Source organism: Oryzias melastigma, linkage group LG24 (assembly GCF_002922805.2).
Source record: "Oryzias melastigma strain HK-1 linkage group LG24, ASM292280v2, whole genome shotgun sequence".
Taxonomy (NCBI): Eukaryota; Metazoa; Chordata; class Actinopteri; order Beloniformes; family Adrianichthyidae; genus Oryzias; species Oryzias melastigma.
In genome coordinates, this window is record NC_050535.1 from 1382528 (window position 1) to 1402751 (window position 20224).

Sequence of the window (20224 nt, forward strand, 5' to 3'; positions counted from 1 at the left end):
AGCGTGGGCGGCGCGCGCACAAAAAGTCATAAAAATATTAGATAAAAGTTGGTTTGAAATCCACACAATGATCCAGTTGTTTTACACCTGGATTTATTGATACACAGACTATAAAACAGTATTAAAGGAGCTGGATTACAACAGTATTTTCATTGCTATAAGTCCAACAGTACAATATAAATACAAAAACACACACAATGTCTGCTGATGAGCTACAATTCAAATAGAAAATAAAGAGGAGATACAGTAGAAACCAGGAAATGAAATCAGTGATGTCGCTCTGCAAAAATAATCTGCTTTTTAGACAAACTCCAGCCAACATTTAACCACAGAAACTAGTGCAAAAAAGCCTCTAACATAACCTTAAACTACGCATTATCTAATATATATATATATTTAAATATAATATATATAAATTGATATATTCCTTCATACAAATAACCCCTTAATTTGGCATTTTTATCCTCCGTAAAATAGTTTCTAAACAGACACAGAGTGGCACACCTGAAAGCCATGGATCAACTTTAAAAGCACTTTACCTCAGATATGTGGTGAAAGCTTTAGGTTGTGTTGTGTGGGGGGGTCGGTAAACAAAAAAAGAGCAAGTCAGACCCCCCCCCCCTCAAAGACCCACTTCATCCCCGAGCCCTTTAACCACCAAAAATCAGAAAACAGAAGAAAGTCGCCCGCTTACATTCCAGTATGTACAATAAAACCTGGAGTCGATTGGGATTCTAATTTAAAAATAAAGCTCCTACAAGTGCTCCATGAACGTCAAAACATCGGTTTAACCGGATTTAGGGATCTCCTGATCGAAAGGGAGGAAAAGAGGGTTAAAGTGCAGCCAAGAGTCGAACTTTAATCACTGTGGAGTTAGACAGGTTTTGGATTAGATCAGAGAGATTCACTCTGATATGAGTGCAAAACCAGGCGGCCATGTTTTGTCTTTTTTGGTAGATAATTTACCCGTTTTTTTACATTTATTGTTTTTTAACTCCTGCAAACTGGGATTTTTTTCAGGATTCAAGTGCAAAAGTTTCCATTTATCACCTTTAAAGTGTTTTTGCAATGGGGGGGGTCGTCTCTATCACACAGAATTTTCTTCCTTAAATACATTCGTAATGGAAAGAAAAAAACAAACTACAGTAGTGCTACATTTCCACATCTTTTCTGACAAACTATCACATAGAAAGTGCTCAGGACAGGAGTGTACAGTGTATCGCTCAACGTTTGTGCAGATTTTTGACACTTTTTCTCTCTTCTCCAAAAAAAAACAGAAGCTTTTATTTATTTTTTTGTCGTCCGATGGAGGAGTTTGCTTCTCCAGAAGTGGTTGACCCCTCTAGCGTTAAGCAGCGATGGCTCAGTGGCAAAAAAGTTTGATGAAAGACCAGCGAAGGTGACTTGAGTTTGAGTAAGCAGAAGAAATCAAAGAAAAGGGACAAAGTGGGAGTTATTTTCAGATGATTTCCTCTCTGGACTCTTTAGAGGGCGTCTGGGGGGGAAGTGCCTCTGTGACCTGTGTGGGCGTGCGGCGGCGTGCGCGCTCAGTCGCTCACACCACCGTGGCAGGTCTGCGGTCCATCTCCTCCTCTAACTTCACCATCTGCTGGATGTCCTTGGCCTTTCAGGAGATACAGAAAAAGCCAGACGATCAATCAGACGAGAAAACGTGACACAAATGTCCAAGTCTGATCCCTCCGCCTGCAGCTCTGGACGCCGCCTTGCTCAGCAGATTATCAGGAATTTGGAAACGGTAGTTGTGTCTATCGAAGCCCAGTTTGTGTTTTTGCTTGGTAACGGCGGTGAGTCATAATGATGAATGACTCCTCTGGTTGGCATGCTGCACACTGCCTCCCAGAGCTGCAGACTGCATCGAAGAATCACTTCTTTTCTCTGCTTTACCCCAGGAGTCCCCAAACTACGGCCCGCGGGCCGGATCAGGCCCGCCCCACATTTGGCCTGCCCCCCACACACTAACAGAATCGCCGACTGAGACCCACAGAGAACCTGACTTTTTATTCCACCATTCTGCAGTCTGAACTCAGGATTTCTAGGCTATTATTAGCTAACATTTTAGCCTTATGCTAGCTGTTTGGGCTAAGTTACACATTTGACCAGTTTTTTAGGCTAACCTGGCATTTAGCTTATATTTTAGCTACATGCTAGCTGTTTTAGCTAGTTGAGGCTTTTTTCAGTTTTTAGGCTAATTTTGAGTTTAGCTAATCCTTTAGCCTTATGCTAGCTGTTTGGGCTAAATTACACATTTTACCAGTTTTTTAGGCTAATTTGACATTTATCTTATATTTCAGCTACATGCTAGCTGTTTCAGCTGATTTAGAATTTTTGTCAGATTTTTAGGCCAAGTTTAGCTTTTATTTCAGCTACGTGCTAACTGTTTTGGCTAGTTTTGTTTTTTTTTCTTTCTGTTTTTAGGCTAATTTGGAGTCAAGATAATATTTTAACCCTATGCAAGCTGTTTTGGCTAAATTACACATTTGACCAGTTTTTTAAGGCTAATTTGTAATTTAGCTTATATTCCAGCTACATGTTAGCTATTTTGGCTACTTAGATTTTTTTTCTGTTTTTAGGCTAATGTGGAGTTTATCTAACATTTTAGCCTTATGCTAGCTGTTTGGCTAAATTAAACATTTGACCAGTTTTTTAGGCTAACTTGGCATTTAGTTTATATTTTAGCTACATGCTAGCTGTTTGGGCTAGTTAAGGCTTTTTTCAGTTTTTTTAGGCTAATTTAGAGTTTAGCTAATCCTTTAGCCTTATGCTAGCCGTTTTGCTTAAGTTACACATTTTACCAGTTTTTTAGGCTAACTTGGCATTTACCTAATATTTTAGCTACATGCTAGCTGTTTTTTCTAGTTTAGGCTTTTTTCTGTTTTTTTAGGCTAACTTGGAGTTTAGCTAATCCTTTAGCCTTATGCTAGCTGTTTTGGCCAAATTACACATTTTACCAGTTTTTTAGGCTAATTTGACATTTAGCTTATATTTTAGCTACATGCTAGCTGTTTCAGCTGATTTAGAATTTTTGTCAGATTTTTTAGGCCGAATTGGAGTTTAGCTTTTATTTCAGCTACATGCTAGCTGTTTTGGCTAGTTTTGTTTTTTTCTGTTTTTAGGCTAATTTGGAGTTTAGCTAATATTTTAACCCTATGCTAGCTGTTTTGGCTAAATTACACATTTGACCAGTTTTTTAAGGCTAATTTGTAATTTAGCTTATATTTCAGCTACATGCTAGCTATTTGGCTAATTTAAGATTTTTTTTCCCGTTTTTTTAGGCTAATTTGGCATTTTGCTAATGTTCTAAGTAGCTATCAGCTTCAGCAATTTCAGCTATTAGCCTCAGCTATCAGCACTAGCATCTTTAGCGGCTACATTTAGCTTACAGCATTCACACAGGTAATTCTATGTATGTAGTTTTTAAAATGTTTTAGTATATTTTTTCTGCGAAGATTACAGGAATGAATTATTTTAAATTCGGCTATGTGTGACTTTCTGGAGAACTGTAAATGTTTATGTTTAGGCTGTGATTGTTACACATTTTTTCAGTTAGCCTACAAACCGACCCCGCCCCCCATCAGAGTTATGTGTCCCTCAGAGGAAAACGTTTGGGGACCCCTGCTTTTCTCAATAAGGACTGATTTCAGTGCAGCTGCCGTTTAAATAAAATAATAGTCAGCAAGAACAAGAAAACAGGCGGTAAGGAGACATGAGAGATGGAGATGGAGATGCCTACCTTTAACCTGTTTGTTTGCATGATGGGATTTCAAAAGCTGCGTTGGAAAAAGCAAATCATATTAAAAAGGAAGGACAGTGAGCATACATGTCAGACATGTACAGGTGATGTGAGAAATGATGAACGAAAAGGCAAACGCAGGACTGACGGCGTCTCGCTGACGTGGTTTTGTGTACCTGCTCGTTGAACTTCTCCAGTTTCTCCAACTGTTCCCTCTGGTTCTTCTCCAGCTGCTCCATCTCCTTCTGATGCTTCATAGCCAGCTGCGCAGACGCAGACATGCATCCAATTGGTTAAAGAAGAGCTGCCATCATTTCAAGTTTAATATCTGACTATTGTGGGATGCATTTAGAAAAGTGAGTTTGCAACAGTTTCTCTCCAACAAAATCCTAAAATAATGTTTTTCCTGTGAATCTTGAACAGAGCAAACGCGTCTCACGGGGTTGTGCAGTTTTTGCTGTTTCAGCATTTTTTCCTGTGAAACTTGTTTGCTGTGTAGACTTAAAAGTAACTTTCTGAAATGACTGAGATGCTCAAAAGTTCAGATTTTGCAGGAAAAAACTCTTTGTTTCTTCTTAAACATTATTTTTAAATTGGACTGCAGTGGATACAGTTTATTACTATATTTTTTTTGTTTTTTGGTGTATATCTGTGGCTGTTTTGGCTTTCTTCATACAAAAAATAAAACTGGATTTGTCACAAATCTGCTCTAGAAATCACTGTTTTAGCTGGCCAGGAGTCTGCTGAAAAGATAAACTAAAAACTCTGATTTGTATTTATGTTATGTTAAATTTAAATAAAATGTTGCTTTTTTGGCATTAATTAAACAAAGAGAAAAATAGATAAAAAAAAAATCTGAAAAACTTTTGACAGACGTTTTCATGATTTCCTTTCAAAATAAAAGACATCCTGAATCAAAAATCATCTAAACACAGCAAATTTAGTAGTATTAACAGCAGTGACTTAAAAAAACTAGTTTGTGGTCTAATTTTGTCAAAAATGTGTAAATTTGCCTAAAATTAAATCATAGCTAATTAAATAACTGTTAATGTATTTTTTAAACCATAAGTCGCACATAAAAAATGGACAATCTAATATTTCAATAGCCATGAATCCTGATTGAGTTTGATTGATTGACGAGGTGCCAACAAATCTGGCGTCTACAACAGTCTATATAACTGAGTTTGCCACAAATCTGCTACAAAAATCCTAATGTATTTTAGCCAGGAGTCTGCTGAAAAAAACAAACAAGTTTATTAGTAGACAGATAATGTTATTTAATCAAGCTGCAGTGGATGCAGTTTATTTTTTTTAGCACAGAACTGTCTGATATTTTTGGCTTTCTTCATTGACTAATGAATAAATTTGTATTTTACACAAATCTGCTCAATAAATCACAAAGTATTTTAGCTGGTTAGTACTGTGATGAAAACAAAAATGTTTTGTCCAGGGACGTCTGTAACAAACTCTGAGAATAAAATAATTATAGATAAATGTATCATTAGTTAATGTTGTTTTAATCAAGCTGCAGTGGATGCAGTTTACTTTTTCAGCCACATGGGACTCCGGAGTCTCAGGGTTAGTCGGAAAGCTCCAGGTGAGACATAATAATAGCACATTTTGAAAATGTATTTTTACAAATTGGAACGCTGTAGCTGGTAGAAATGATTGAATCTGAGTTTTAAGGCGTGGTTAAAGTTCTGGAGAACCTACCCTTTTCCTCTCATCCAGGAATTTCTTGGTGTTGCTGCTGTTTAACTCCCGGACTCTCCTAAATGACACAAACGATCACAGTTGAAATAAGCTCCTCCCTCGGTGCGGACGGACTCGGCGCGGCGTCCCACCTTTCCCGCTCCGCCTTGTTCTTGATGGTCTTGTCCTGGCTGATGGCTTTGCTGTTCTCCATGGACACTTTGGCCTGGTTGGCGCGCATCTCTTTACTCTGCCTACGAGCAACAAAACGCGGTGAGCCGCCTGATCCGGCGGGCCGGCGGCGCTCACTCGGGCTCTCACCTCTCGTGGATGAGCTTCAGCTGGGACGTCTGCTGCTCCTGGTTGTTGCTCAGCAGCTTCTTGAGGAGCTCGCACTGCTGCATGACGTGAGCGTCCTTCATCTCCTGCTCCTCGTTGCTGTGGCCGCTGATCAGCTCGGACCACTCCTTGGTGTGCTGCGCGGTGATTTCCTTCACCTGTCCGGTGAGAAAACACCTGGTTCACTGGAATCCACAGCAGTCGTGATGTCATCGACACAGTCGTGATGTCATCGAGTGTTTTCTGGATACCTTCACTTTATGGTCTGTGACCAGCATCTGGATCTTATCTTCTGTCTCTTTCTTCAGCTCCTGGCAGTTATTCTCTCTGGAAATGACACGTTTGTCAGAAGACATTCGACCTCAAAAACTCGTAATTTTACTCAAAAAGTATTATTATTTAGCAAAAATGAAGCCTCCTACTTCCTGCATCTCACTACTTTATCATCATTTTATGTTTTGTACTTTTTATTTATGTAGTATATCTAATAAATACTGGCAAGAATTTAAGTAAACACATTTCTGAGACTCCTATCTCAAACTTACTACAAAAACCACCAACTCGGTCCAAGTTTTCTGCCCTGTAATTCACCATCCTGCCACTAGGGGCAGTGGGGCACTTTCTGCTCATTTCAAAATGGCGGGAAAAGTTTAGCTAATTTTCTGAACTTTATGGTGAAAATAACTAATCTATTGATATTTATATTTTTTAATGAATACTTGCTTTATTGAAAAATGTATAATTAGTTTATAATTAACTCTTTTTTTAATACAGTTAAACCACGTTAACAATTTTAACATTTTTTTCTGAACATGAGCAAAATTTACTCAAAAAATTATAATTGATACTATCTAAGATGGATAAAAAATTAATTATAAATTATTTTGGTGGATTCAATCAAAAACTCCTGAGTTCCAAATAAATTTGAATTTATTGTTAATTTTTAATTTATTGAGCTTTATAGACTTAGATTTAATATTTTTCCAGAAATAAAAAATAAAATTAAAAACTCCTCTAGTTAATTCTGGCTCTAAAATAATGACTTAATGTTAGGGGTGTGTATTGGCAAGACTCTGGCGATATGATGCGTATCTTGATACATGTGTAACAATACGATACATATTGTAATATCGCAGAACAATTTTTCACTTTATTTTAAAAAGAGTATGACTCAGAAAGAAACTTTACTTTGAATATTTTCAGGGTTCAGGTGGAAAACGAAGGTAAGATGCTGAAAAACGCTGAAATTATTTATTAAACATAATCATGTCAGCATTTTAAATTAAGTATCACCAATGAAATATCACGATTTATTGCCAAATTGATTTTTCCCTATATTCTTAATTAATATAGTTTATAAACTTTAGTTACAACACAGTCACACAACTATCTTCAAGATTTGCTGCCGCCCAGTTATTTATTTTTTTTAAATCGTGGGCGTGGTCACGAATGCAGACGGCGGCAGACCGGCCGGAATGACGTCATTGTTTTAAATAAACATGCAGGACGTTTTCTATTTGTCAAAAGGACTCAAAGGACTTCAGGAAACAGAATTTCTTGGTTGACGGTGAAATCCTTTATGAATCTGCGACAGAATACTTTTATGTTTTATTTTTACCATTTAAAACTCTGGGTTTGATCACAGAGTTTCTGCTACTTGAAGTTTCACTCCAATCATCTTTGGATCCATTTCCAAGTTGGTGATCATTTAATTAGAATATTGTTGTTTTTAGCTAAAATCTAAAAAACGGTTTAGTTTTCCAGGACATAGTTTCTGTAGAGTGGCTGGAGTTTAGTAGTATTTCTAAGACATTCTCTCTCCAAACTCGTCACATATCGACGTCTGGTTAAGGACCTCCCGCCTCAATCATTGATGTTTTGGGCGTCCCGACTCGTCGTTTTTTGACCTGCAGGCTTCATTTATAAAATCACGGCGGCCTGGTGCCTTGGATGTGTCCAGTACTAGTACCCATACCAGACACGGTACCAGACGCAGAACCGGACCCGAACCGGTACCAGATGGGGTACCGGACGCTGATTGGTACTCAGGAAGCGTCCAGTACGCGGTATCAGATGTTGTGCCGGGAGCAAATCGGGCCCGGATGCAATACCGAATGCAAGCCTGTACTGGGTTATGATACCGGTTCTGGTTCTCGGCCCAGAGGTTGGACACCTCTGATTTATTTGGGTAACAGCCAGAACGTCAAAAAACGACGAGTTGAGGAATAACCGTCAGTCTGAGTTGTGGGCGGGGCTGTTGCTGCAACCCCACCCCTCTTCCCCTCCCCGTTCAGAGTGGAGTTTGTTGTGACTGAATTAACCTTTTCAAACTGCATTTTTGCGTCACTTCCTGATTTATTTGAATAAAGAAATACTTTGATTTCCTTAAAATGTCCTCAAAACGCCACAAGAAGGAGTTAAAATCTCGAGGCTGAAGTTTCTGATCTTCCTGACGGTTCAGTTGGACTCGTCTCCTCACCCTCGCTTCTTCACGGCTTTCTCCAGAAGTTTCTCCAGAGTGGACTTCTCTTTCTCGTGCAGCGACACCATCTTGTCCACCTGGGTGCAGTGAGCTTTCTGCATGACGTTTTGATCCTGATTGGAGGGAAAAGGAACATGCGTCACGTCGGCGCTCGGCGCCGCACGGCCGCCAGAGATGAAACCGCTCAGCATTGATGCTCGGCTCATTGAATCACTTCGTTCAGACGGACGCTGATGATGAATGGCGTGAATGAAAGGGAGCCGCGTCTCCACGGCGATGACACCACTTTAGCAAGTCTAATTTCTTGTGCGCGGCCCGGCTGTGGTGCAGCGGTCGGCGCAGACGCTTCAGCGGAGCACCACCTACCTTTGAATGCTTCTTCTTTAACACGTTCAGCTCCTTCTGCTGCTTTTTCATCAGCTTTAGGTAGGCCTGAGGCAGGAAAACCAGAATGTTTCATCTAAAATCTGCAGATATTTGAGTGTTTTAGTGTCTGAACACCAACCTTAGTTTGTTTAAGGTCCTCAATGCTCGCATTAGGCACTAATGTTGCATCTGAGGACGAAAAATCCACAATAAATCAGGGTTTTAGGTGAAATGTTTTTCATTTCCGTGTCTTTTTACCCTTTTTGCTCTCGGACGTGTTGTTCTGCGCTGAGTTGGAGGTCTGGGCCATGTCGGAGCTGGCCTGGGGGGTCACGCTGGCCTTCACCGTGTCCCCTTTCCCCTTCCCTTTCTTGTCGTTCTTTGAGTTTCCACTGGGAACATCAGCGATGTCGTTCTGTGACATAAAATGAATCAAAATGTGAGTTTTTAGCAGAACTGGAAGTCTTTTCAACATGATTTGACGTACCGTGTCGATCCCCAACGCCTTCATCTGGTCGGCCCTCTTCTCTGCGATGGTCAGGAACTTCTTTGGGTCGGACAGAGCGTCCACGATGGCTACAGAGACGACGGGGATTTAATGACTCCTAAAGCTCTGTGTTTTAGCCATAAATCTCCCACAGTAATGATCAGTGCGAGCCCCTCGGCTTCATTTAATGGCATCTCCGATTGTCCTGCTCATTTGTATTCCTGTGCCTGCGCCACACTGTCTGCAAAGTCATCACCAGGAAACGGGCTGCTCACCTCCGAAGCCGTCCGGCACGTAGGTCTTGAGGATGATTTGGCAGAAGACGGTGGGCAGCGAGAGCGGCTTGTTGCCCTCGTTCCTCAGCGAGATGTGGCGGTAGCCGGCCTGCAGGCCGTCCAGGGGCAGGATGCGCTGGCCGATCAGCTTGTTGTTGTCGTCGTAGACGGCGATGCGCAGCACCGCCAAATCCGGCAGGATCACCTGAGGGAGAAGAGGGAGCCTGAAAGTCAGCGGTGCTGCAGGATGTCGTTTGAGCTTTTTATTTTTAGATAAAGCAGCAAAATGGAACAGAAAGGGGAAGGTCAGAGGCTGGGCTGCAGTGGAACAGATCTACTTTAACGCTTTGTGCAAAACAAGACGATCTTATGAGGGAAAGAGCGTCAAACGGCGCCGCCAGCCGATAAGCAAACACGGGAAAGCAGCGACTATTAATCCAGAAGTGAAGAGGAGGAGATAAGGCAGGATTTGAGGAGTGTGTGGAGTCTGGGGTTATGATGCCCCTCTGATAGCATTGTGTGTGAGCGCAGCGGCACTGCGGCAGGCGGTGATGGATGGTGCGTGTTAGGGAGCCGGAGTCACAGTCATGGCTGAGAGACTCCTCGTTCTGCTGAGAGCAGCACAATAAACCGCCTCGTTTTCTCCTCGTTCTTCCATCTTTTCTTTATCCGTTTTCCTGTTTCAGCTGCAGAAGCCGAGGCGTCACCGGACCGCCTCCTACCTTCCTGAAGACGAAGGGCTCCTCGTTGTAGGCGGGGTTCAGCCCGTTGTTCATCACCATGCGCGTGCGGAACTCCTTGCGGATGGTGTCGGTCGGCAGGCCGTACATGTCCACCTCCACGTAGGTGCCGATCTTTTTGTCCGACAGAAACTGACCCGAGAACACCTGGAAGGGAGACGCAGCACACCGTAAGGTGCAGTTACCCAGAAGGCATTGGGTGTGATGGAGTCAAAAAAACCAAAACTGCCTAGAGGTTTACGGGTGTTTAGGGGCAAAAATGTGAATCTGGACACTTGGAGGCGCAAAACAGTTTTGATCTCTTTTAGCTTCATTTTAACATTTTCTTCTACTTGTATCAGTCACGAATTCGTCTCCTCCCATCCCCTTAGCGCTAGCACTCCACACTGCACTTCCCATCAGCCCCTGCTGTCATTCCCAGAAACCCCACAGCCGTTCTCCATCTGTAGTTGCTCCCAGCACTGAGCTCAGCTCGGTGCGAAGTCTTGTTTATGTGGCTCTGCCTGCATCGCCGAGCGTTCTCCTCTGACCTGATCTTGATTGTTTGCCGCCTGCCCCGACCCTCGTCTGGACCCTGACCACTCTGGATGTTCTCGTGTTTGACCGCTGCCCCCCTGACCCTGATTTAGCTTTGTGGACTTCTTTTAGCTGCACTTGGATCAAGCAGTTTGTGACGTTATCGCAGAGATCCGACCCATTACTTCAATCGTGAACATTTTATTCCACTGATCCATCAAAAATAGTAGGAAAAAAAATCTACATTTGTTTATAAAAAAATGCCATCAGCCAATCATCATCCTTGCTGTGAAGTAAGTCATTTGATTGACAGCTGATTGTTACGTTTAAATGTATTTTAGTGTTTTTATCTATACTTGACTTACTTTGGTGGCTCTGGCTTTAATTAAGTAAATAAAACTGATTGACGTGCAGAACAACCAAACATCCTCTGATGCGTACGTCACCGCACATGTGCAGTAAACTGAACTAAACCGAGCGTCGCGCTCCGCGTGTGCGCCTTTTGTCTCAACTGGTCCGAGGTCAATCACTCCAAATATTCAAATAAAACTATTTACAATGAAAATTAAAGAGATGTTTTCAAAAAATAAGATGGAAGAAAAAAAGTATGATTTAAACCATTAAACCAACCATTATTGCATTTATTATTATTTACTTATTTATTGCTTTTTGTTTTTTTTGTCTTTTTTGTATTGTTTCACATGTTTGATGCTAAGCGATGGTAACTACCAACACACACAAGTTCAATTCCACAAGCTGTTGCAGAGAAAATGACAGAATTGTTTTATCATGTTGTAATTTGACATATTAATTAAATGTATACATTAGTGAGATAAGGGTAAAGGTTTATTGCAATTTGTAGATGTTAAAAAATGAACACTTGAATCTTCTTTGAACAATAACTTGAAAAAAAAATTCAAAAATAATTTTCTGATTCTTTATATATATTAAATAATAATTCTGTGTAATTAAGTACATAAATACGCTTGTAATAACTTTTTTCCCTCCAGGGCATTTGCATTCTGTAGCCAGCAGGTGGCAGCAGAGGGTCATCAATGAGAACTATTTTAACAGCTAAAATATCTCTGACTTTGCATCATAAGTTTGAAAAAAACCAAAAAGGAAAATAAAAGTTGTCTCTGGATTTTGGTGAAAGGAAGAAAAAAAAAATCAAATTTCTCAAAGAAATCCAACATGGTGAAGTTTTTGTGTCGAACAAATCAGGAAAGAGATTTTTTAGTAACTCAGATTATTAGGATTCACATAAATCCTGCAGGAACTGACCTGAACGCTGCAGGTCGCTGCGATGACACCGTCCACCGGCGTCTCCGAGAAGGGATCAAACATCCTGTCTGACCGCCGCATGAAATCCGGCTTCAGCAGGTACCTGAGAGGAGCACAAACCCAGACGTTGTGGACGTTGTGTACTCACAAACACACAGTGTTGTTAAAGGAAACGCTGGTGGTGAGTAAATGATTTCCAGCATTAGTCGTAAAAGCTCTGCCCCCCCAGGGGCGATATTAGACAGAGGGATGATGGGATACGGAGAGCTTCCTGTTCCAAAGCACGGCTGGGCTCTGGGGGCAGATTGGAGCCTCGACAAATGGGATGTGGGAACTGATGAGGAGGGAATGAGGCGCTCTCACCCGCATGAGCCGTTGTACTCGAACTTCCCCTGGTTCAGCTGCATGGCCAGATCTGAGAACGCACAGGAGAAATGCTCAACCACTCCGACAGAAAACGTGGATCTCATAAAGGTTACGGACATTTCTGATGTCTGCTCGTGGAACCGTTTACCCCCGAGCACTGCACATGCCCCGCCCTCAGCGGGCCATATGGTGCAACCCCGTCTGCCTCTGGACATGAGGCAACAGCTGCTCTTCAATAACAATCCTGCACACAGTCTGAGAGAACTGGACCGAACGAGTGTGACGTCACCAGAATCATCTGTAAGCACTAGGCCTGCACAATAAATGGAAAATATTGAAATATTACAATATCTCTGATATCGTGATATCTGGATTCTCTAGATATCGTGATGATAGGAGACACATCGCAATATTTCTATCTCTGATATCGCGATATCTCTATCTGTGATATCGCGATATGTCTCCTATCGAGATATCTCTGATCTTGTGATATCTGGATTCTCTAGATATCGTGATGATAGGAGACATATCGCAATATCTCTATCTGTGATATCGCGATATGTCTCCTCTGGAGATATCTCTGATATTGCAATCTCCTTTTCTAGATATCGTGATGATAGGAGCCATATCATAATATCTTTGATATAGCAATATGTCGACTCTTGAAATATCACTGATATTGAGATATCTCTATCTCTGTCACGATATCTCTATCTCTGATATCGCGATAATAAAAGACATATTGCAATGTCTCTATCTGTGATATCGCGATATGTCTCCTCTTGAGATATCTCTGATATTGCGATATCTCTTTTTTTTAGATATCGTGATTTTAGGAGACATATCGTGATATCTCTGATATCGCGATATGTCTCCTCTTGAAATATCACTGATATTGAGACATCTCTATCTCTGATATCACGATAACAAAAGAAATATCACAATATCTCTATCTCTGATATTGCAGTATGTCTACTCTTGAGATATCTCTAATATTGCGATATCTCTTTCACTAATATCACGATATGACTCCTATAGAGATATCTCTATCTCGCAACATCTCTATCGCTAATATCCCGATATGTGTCCTATCATCGTGATATCAGAGATGTTGCAATATGTCTGAAATTGAGATAGTTTTACGTTGATAAATAAATACAACTTTTCCAGTGAAATGGAAATGATATATTTGTTTTTTTGTTTTGCTATTTGTTTATGTATTAGAAGTCATATCGTCGTCGCAATACTGATTGCAAAAATCGCACATCGAAAGTTTTGCTCCTTAGTGAGTAGTGATTGGTCTGAGTCTACATTTTTATATGGCAACCGCTCTCTCCAATCAGAAGTGAGCTTAATAGGCCGCACCCCTTTCACTGAAAGAAGGCTGGGGAAAATCTGTCACGACAAAAGTGGATGTCGGTGTTGTTTTTTTTTTTTTTTTAAAGCAAACTATTATTTTGAAAGTAAAACACAAGCTTTTATTTTGAAACCAAGAACTGTTTCCTGTTTGTCCTGGCTTTCTGAAGCATCAAAGGACTGGAAATAGACCCGGATGTAAACATTTGATTTTTAAATTTATTTATTTATTTTTTTGTGTGTCAGCCTTTAGTCCTGTGTTGCATGCTGGGATACCTGGAGTCTGGAAGTTGAGGGAGACCATCTGGCAGCCGGCGTTCCAGAAGATCTGAGGCATGTAGTTGCTGGAGTCCACGCGGCCTCCTTTGGGGTAGATGCGACTCATCTGACGTTTGTTGTAGCTGATCGAACGCTCAGGAAAACACTCGTGAGACAAAGATTGTGAGTTTTTGTGAAAGTTGGGGGATTATTCGGGCTCCAGGGAAGCAAAATAACGTCTGACGTTGGCTCCACATAAATGAGGCCGAAGAGGATACTTGACGAACTCGATGGCGTTCGTCTTCAGGTAACCCAACCCCACCGACTCGTTAAAAGACGACATGTTATAGTGGATGTTCCGCTCTGAAAAACAGGAGAAAACAGTTTGTTTGTTATCCAAAAACTATACCAGAGCTCCAAAATGGAGGGAAGCTCACCCTCCGCCACGTCGAAGCTCTGGAACTTGACGGGTTGTGCATAGTTGACCATGGCTGAGAGGAACGGGTGGATGTTTGTGGTGGCTCCTTCGTAGGTGTACTGAGCGATCAGAGCCTCCTCCGAGTCCTCCGCCACCTCTCCGCCCTGCAGACACAAAAACCTTGAGCGAAAACGTCCAACGGCACTCGGAGGAAGAGCAGACCGCTTCCTGCCTTCTTGTTGTTGTCCTGGTCGGAGGCCTCGGAGATGTCGGTGGCGTCGGTCGCTTCCGATATTTCCATGGCTTCATCCTCAGGAAGCTGGAAGCAGAAAAACGAAGAGAAAACGTCTAAAGATGGAGAAGGTGTTGGAAATGTCCTTGGAACTGTTTATCATGTCTAATATAAGATATTATACAGAGTTTAGAATTAATGAATGTCAAATAGATTTTGTTGAGCCGAATTAATGACCAGAATTTATGGAGGAGGAATCAAGATGGCGCCGAACATTATCAGAGGAAATTTCACAAGAAGTGTTTTTTTTTTATTAATATTTGATTTATCATTGAGAAGTTAAGAATAAAGGTGTCTCTTTGACCAGAAAAAAGAAATATCATTGAATCTTGATGAAAACAAGCTTTACTTTTGATTGAAAAGCTATGTTTATGTTTTAAATTGAAATAGTTTGAAGTTTCTATTTCAAAACTGTAACTTTTTTTTCTCATTTTAGTGCCAATCGCAGCACCGGGTTGATGTCCTTCAGGGAAAATGCTGCGTTGTGATTTATTGGAATGATGGGAAAAATGACTTCCTGACTGGGAAAACACACATGAACGTCAGAGAAAGAACAACTCTTTTTTCCATATTAATATTTAAAGCAAATTCTTCAATATTTTAACACTTGTAATAAACAGGGTTGAAAGTGACCTGTATAATAACAATTTTATTTATGTGAAAGGTTCATAAATATTCAGATAAAGTCACAATAATTAAAAAGAGAAACATTTTCACTGGTAGCGTTTGGTGATGCGTATCGTATCGCTAGACTCTTGCCGATACACACCCCGAGCTGTTACTATGACAACGTCCAGCCGCGCATTACATAGTCCACTTTTTGTAAATGTAAACATAAAAAATTAAACGATTAAAGTACTAATCATTAATTTAGTATTTTTTTTTATTTGAGATGTCCATTTTTAGAATTGAATGGACTTTTTGGGGTGTAACCATCCAACAAGAAGTGGAGATTGGTTTGCGTCGTCCATCTGATAATGGACATTATCCTGACACTTTGGAGCCAATCAGAATCGAGTATTTATTGGGACCACCGTACCTGAAAAATCAACGTCTTCAGGTGTTTGTGAAGTTTTACCTTCTTGATGCTGTTGCTCTGCTCTTCCTCTTTCTTGGAGCCGACGGTCTCTTTGAGGGAAACGCTGTTGGTCTGAATCTCGCTGGTCATCTCGGACAGACTGCTGGGAGCCTCCGAGTTCAAGTCCTTCTCCTCGCCGTCTTTCTCACCTGGACACACAGAGGAAACGGTTTGTCATTCTGGCCGCGTTTCTCCTCCTTTTAGCGCTGGCGGAGATGTCGGACCGTTCTCGGCGTCGTCCTCCTCTCCCATGATGATGGCGGGGGTGTTGGTCTCTCCCGCCTCCATGTGCTTTTTAAAGGCCTCCAGTTGTTCTGGAAAACAAACCATTATTAAAAATCCACACTCTTAAAGCAACTTCTCCCAGAAGTCCTCACATACTCTGCTCTACTTCCGGTTTTAACCGCTTGTTCTTGATGAGAATTTTCCTCTTCAGGTCATTCGGGGAGGGTAAAGGTCGCCCAGGTTCAATCTGGAGACAGAAGATTCATTAAACGTGGACCTTAGGAAGAAAAACTGAGAGAGGAGGAGAGAGTTCTCACAGGGTGGCTCTCCAGAGGCTGTTTGAGGAGCAGGTCTCCAAAGATCTCCTCGCAGTACTTGGCCATCTTGTACTGCTGTGGTTTACTAGAGGAAGGACACAAAAGACAAACGTTGTACCAGATTTACCGGAGAGCAAAGACCTGCTGCACATCTACCTGCAGTGATTCTCAAAGGATAAAATGACCGGATAGTCCGACGTGACGAAAGCCGTCTCCTTGATGGCCTGGATGACGTCCTGAGACGAGGAGAGAAGCAAAAGTTGTTAGTTCTTTCATGTAATGACACATGGGAAACACAAGGGGGCAGACAAGCATCATAGAGACAAAATAAGGCCTCACATTTCCTCTTTCTTTATGTCTGAGCCACATGTGTCAAAGTCAAGGCCCGGGGGCCGGATCCGGCCCTCCAGATCATTTTTTTTATTAATTTACTAAGATTATTTTAGGCTATTGTGGAGTTTAGCTAAGATGCCGTTTTTGCGAACATTGGCCTATTTCTGTTTTTGTTTTTTTTTTCCAATTTGGAGTTCAGCTTCAGCTACATGCTAGCTGTTGTGGGTAATTTAGGCTTTTTTAGGATTCTTTTTTAGTTGTTTTGGAGCTAGGCTAATATTTACACGATAGCTGTTTTAGCTAATTGATGCTTTGTTACATCTTTTTTTTTTCGTCCATTTTAGAATGTAGCTAATACTTTAGCAACATGCTAGCTGTTTTGGCTAATTTAGGCTTTTTTAAAAAAGTTTTGTAGGCTGTTTTGGAGTTGGGCTAATATTGACATGCTACCTGTTTTGGCTAGTTTAGGATTTTTTTCTGTTTTCTAGGCTAATTTTGCATTCAGCTAATACTCTAGCTGGCTATCAGCTTTAGCGTTTCTAGCTATCAATTTCAGCATCTTCAGCGGCCAAACTCATCTTACAGCATTCACTCTAGCATTGTCGTTGGTAATGCTATATTTCTAGTTCATAATTATGCTAAAAAGTTATGGTTTTAAGTTTTTAAAAATGCAGTTTTAGAGTGCTCAATAAATGTTTATCCTGTTCGACCCGTAACCTCAGGTGTATTTTGGATTTTGGCCCCTCATGCGATCGAGTTTGACACCCCTGATCTAAGCGTTTATACCTGTTTCTTCTCCTTCCAAGCTCACCTTGAACAGGATGTCCGTGCACATGGCCTTGCCGTGAGTGATGATGGGTTCCTGGTCTTCTCCTTTGCCGTCCCAGCAGTCTAACTCCACACATCTGAGGAACAGAGCCGATAAATCCACCGTCTAGCGATGGAGGAAAAGGCAAACCCGACGGAACTCGGAGGCACCTGCATCCAGACAGAAGAACCTGCCGATACATCTCTACGGACGACTTCCCTCCAAACTGTCGGCCGGTCAGGTAAGTGTTGTGGGAGGAGCTGATGAAGTAGTGCGCCAGCGGCTGGTCCATTTCTTGATACAGCTCCAGCCGGTCCAGGAACACCGGAGCGTTTTCGTCAGACATCAGGTACCGACAGAATCCGTCACTGGACATGCGGCCTGGACAAAGAATCGCATGTTTGACAAGAACATTTTTGCACCTAAAAAGAGTCCCACTCCGATCATCTTTTGATCTATTTTTGAAGCGTTGTGGTCTTTCATTTATGCCAATTTTAGACAAAATCTAAAAAGTCTGTGTCGTTTCGTGGATAGTTTCTGCAGAGCGGCAGGATTCATTAGAAGTTCTCCTCTGAGATGTCAGTTGGCAAAGTTTGCAAACATTTCCCATCATCCTTTTCTTTTTACACTCTCCTGCTAGCTTATAGCCCCTCAAACTGATAGATCTTATGTAAACTTATATGCACCTCTATATCCAAACTAGGGGTTGGAAAATGATCTAATACGATCTTTTTAATTTAATATTTTTGTCTGCTTCTCAATTACACAAGAAATACAAATTTCAGCTTCATTTTCTGTCCTAAAAATGTAAAAAAAATGTTAAAAACACCTTTTTTATTGGAGTTAGTCTTTAAAGAAGTTAAAGTTTATTTAAAAAAAAAGCCAAAGTTGCAGTTTCAAATCCACGCCGACAGAGGGCAGCAGAGGCTCAAACATCTCCTCACCTTTCTTCTTCAGCTCGTCGTCTCTCTCATATTTTTCAATGATCTGCATGGCTCTCTTGGGGTCGTAGAACGGAAACAGAATCTCGTTCAGCCTGGGGTCTCGTTGGTTCTGGAGAACAGTATAAAGGTCATTTGGGTCCCGGCTTGGCGCCGCACACACAGCCCATCAAGCACAAACAGCAACAGGACAGGAACTAAAAAGCCACCAGGTGTGTCGACGTATCTGTAACTGATTGGATTCGGTGGTGTTTTCAGGTGTGAGGATTCGGTCGTGTTAGTGAATTTCCTCTAAAGTGTTAGTGGTGTTGTTAAAGATTGTCGCTTCAAAACCAGGGAAGTGGCTTGTGTGGGAGGTGGACGCGAAAACGGCATCCAGACATCACGCTGGCCGCTCTGAAACCAGGTGGGGACTTAATCTGATTGCGTCCAGAGCCCGAAGCGGTGCACGTGTGACTGCACGGCGAAGCAGGAACTCAGCCACAGAACACAGAAACACAGCAGGAAACGAGATGAACCGAGCTGGATGGAAACCCCTTCCTCCAGTTGTCATGGCAACACCAATCAGAGAGGGGGAGGCAGGCACAACCACCACGCCGGGGAGAACATGGGAATGGGATGAGGTGGGCATGCAGAGCGGGGAGGGAGGGGTGAAGTTGCCCTTGCAGGCTGACTGAAAGTTAAATACGGAGACAGCCGAGCTTCAGGGCAACTTCTACCCCAGGATGGGGGTGATGGGGCAGCAGAGGGGGGCAGGAGCGAGGCAGCTACACAGACACGTTAATGAATGATAAAGAGCTTACTTCATTCAGAAAGCTGACTAAATGGTCTACAGTTAAATAATCAGTTTTGTTCCCATTGCTGCAAAGAAATTGATTAGGAGAAAAAAAGAGATTCTTAAAACAGATTCCCTCACAATTAATCACACAATTTTCACACAGATAAAGTTGTGCATTTTTTTTGAGGTGTTGAATGTTGTCAGTAAAGTTGAATGTTTGAACTGTGGAAGCAGGTTAGGCGTAGTTAGTGCAGCAGATGCAGAAAAACATCCACAGTAAGAGCTATATGTGTCGTTTAAACTGAATTATTGTTGCTCAGTCTGTGATGTCACAAATACACCAAAAAATCCAGAGCTCACATTTTCTTGAAGAGCTCCTCTATGTCTGTGCGAGGGCAGATCTTCTGCGTGAGGGCGTAGAACATGTCGAAGGTGAAGTCTGACGGCTCGATCTCGTCGTTCTGTGGAGGAAACAAGGCGATGCGGTGACGGGTTCTGGACCAAAACGGACTCCCGTCGGGGTCTGACCTTTCCACTGGGGAGGCCCAGATCCTTGAGAGCCTGGAAGATCCCTTTCTCCGTCTTCCCTGACGCGAAGGTTCGTGTGATGCTGGAGGAGCAAAACCGTCATGAGTCATGGAGACTCAGTTCAGCAGAGAAATGATTTAACTTCAGGAGCTTCGTCCTACCCTCTGACAGGAATCTTTCCGTTTACGTTCGTCAGGAAACACATTTTCATCCAACTAGGCGAGAACAAACAAAATGAGTCGAGAGATTTGGGATAGAGAAGCAAGAAAACTAACAGTTGTGTTTGGGTTTAAAGAATCGATGAATCGATCTGTAGAACTAGAGATCAATCTTCATCCATTTCCTTTTCTGCAAAACAAACAAACCCCATTCTCTCACAAGAACCTCCAAAATTCCTCGTGTGAGGTTGGAACCAGACATGGAGAGAGAGGATAGAAAACTTTTGAAAAAAGAACTCCAAAGGAGGCGTTTGGCAACTAGTGCTGCCACAAACGATTATTTATTAGTCGACTAATCACCGATTATTTTTACCGACTAATCGGGTTATGTGTGAAGTGGATGTAAAGCAAACATCTTAACCATCATTAGCTTTAA

The 20224-nt window shown here is 41.8% G+C and overlaps 1 protein-coding gene across 1 annotated transcript in view; it reads right to left on the reverse strand.

The window, feature by feature from the left end:
• Nucleotides 1-71: 71 nt before the first annotated feature.
• LOC112158337 (1-phosphatidylinositol 4,5-bisphosphate phosphodiesterase beta-4) overlaps nt 72-20224 on the reverse strand; it is a gene marked incomplete in the record, with an annotated part of 71632 nt that continues 51479 nt past the window's right edge. The window contains 32 exon segments of the mRNA XM_024291638.2: nt 72-1624; nt 3752-3788; nt 3928-4014; nt 5465-5522; nt 5596-5697; nt 5765-5940; nt 6034-6109; nt 8262-8377; nt 8631-8696; nt 8770-8819; nt 8889-9045; nt 9118-9206; nt 9393-9597; nt 10115-10279; nt 11933-12035; nt 12296-12347; nt 13931-14055; nt 14191-14275; nt 14350-14494; nt 14563-14649; nt 15701-15849; nt 15925-16014; nt 16082-16172; nt 16243-16327; nt 16399-16478; nt 17387-17480; nt 17554-17764; nt 18328-18436; nt 19128-19185; nt 19463-19563; nt 19631-19712; nt 19792-19845. Coding sequence (XP_024147406.1) covers nt 1548-1624; nt 3752-3788; nt 3928-4014; nt 5465-5522; nt 5596-5697; nt 5765-5940; nt 6034-6109; nt 8262-8377; nt 8631-8696; nt 8770-8819; nt 8889-9045; nt 9118-9206; nt 9393-9597; nt 10115-10279; nt 11933-12035; nt 12296-12347; nt 13931-14055; nt 14191-14275; nt 14350-14494; nt 14563-14649; nt 15701-15849; nt 15925-16014; nt 16082-16172; nt 16243-16327; nt 16399-16478; nt 17387-17480; nt 17554-17764; nt 18328-18436; nt 19128-19185; nt 19463-19563; nt 19631-19712; nt 19792-19845 — 3262 coding nt within the window.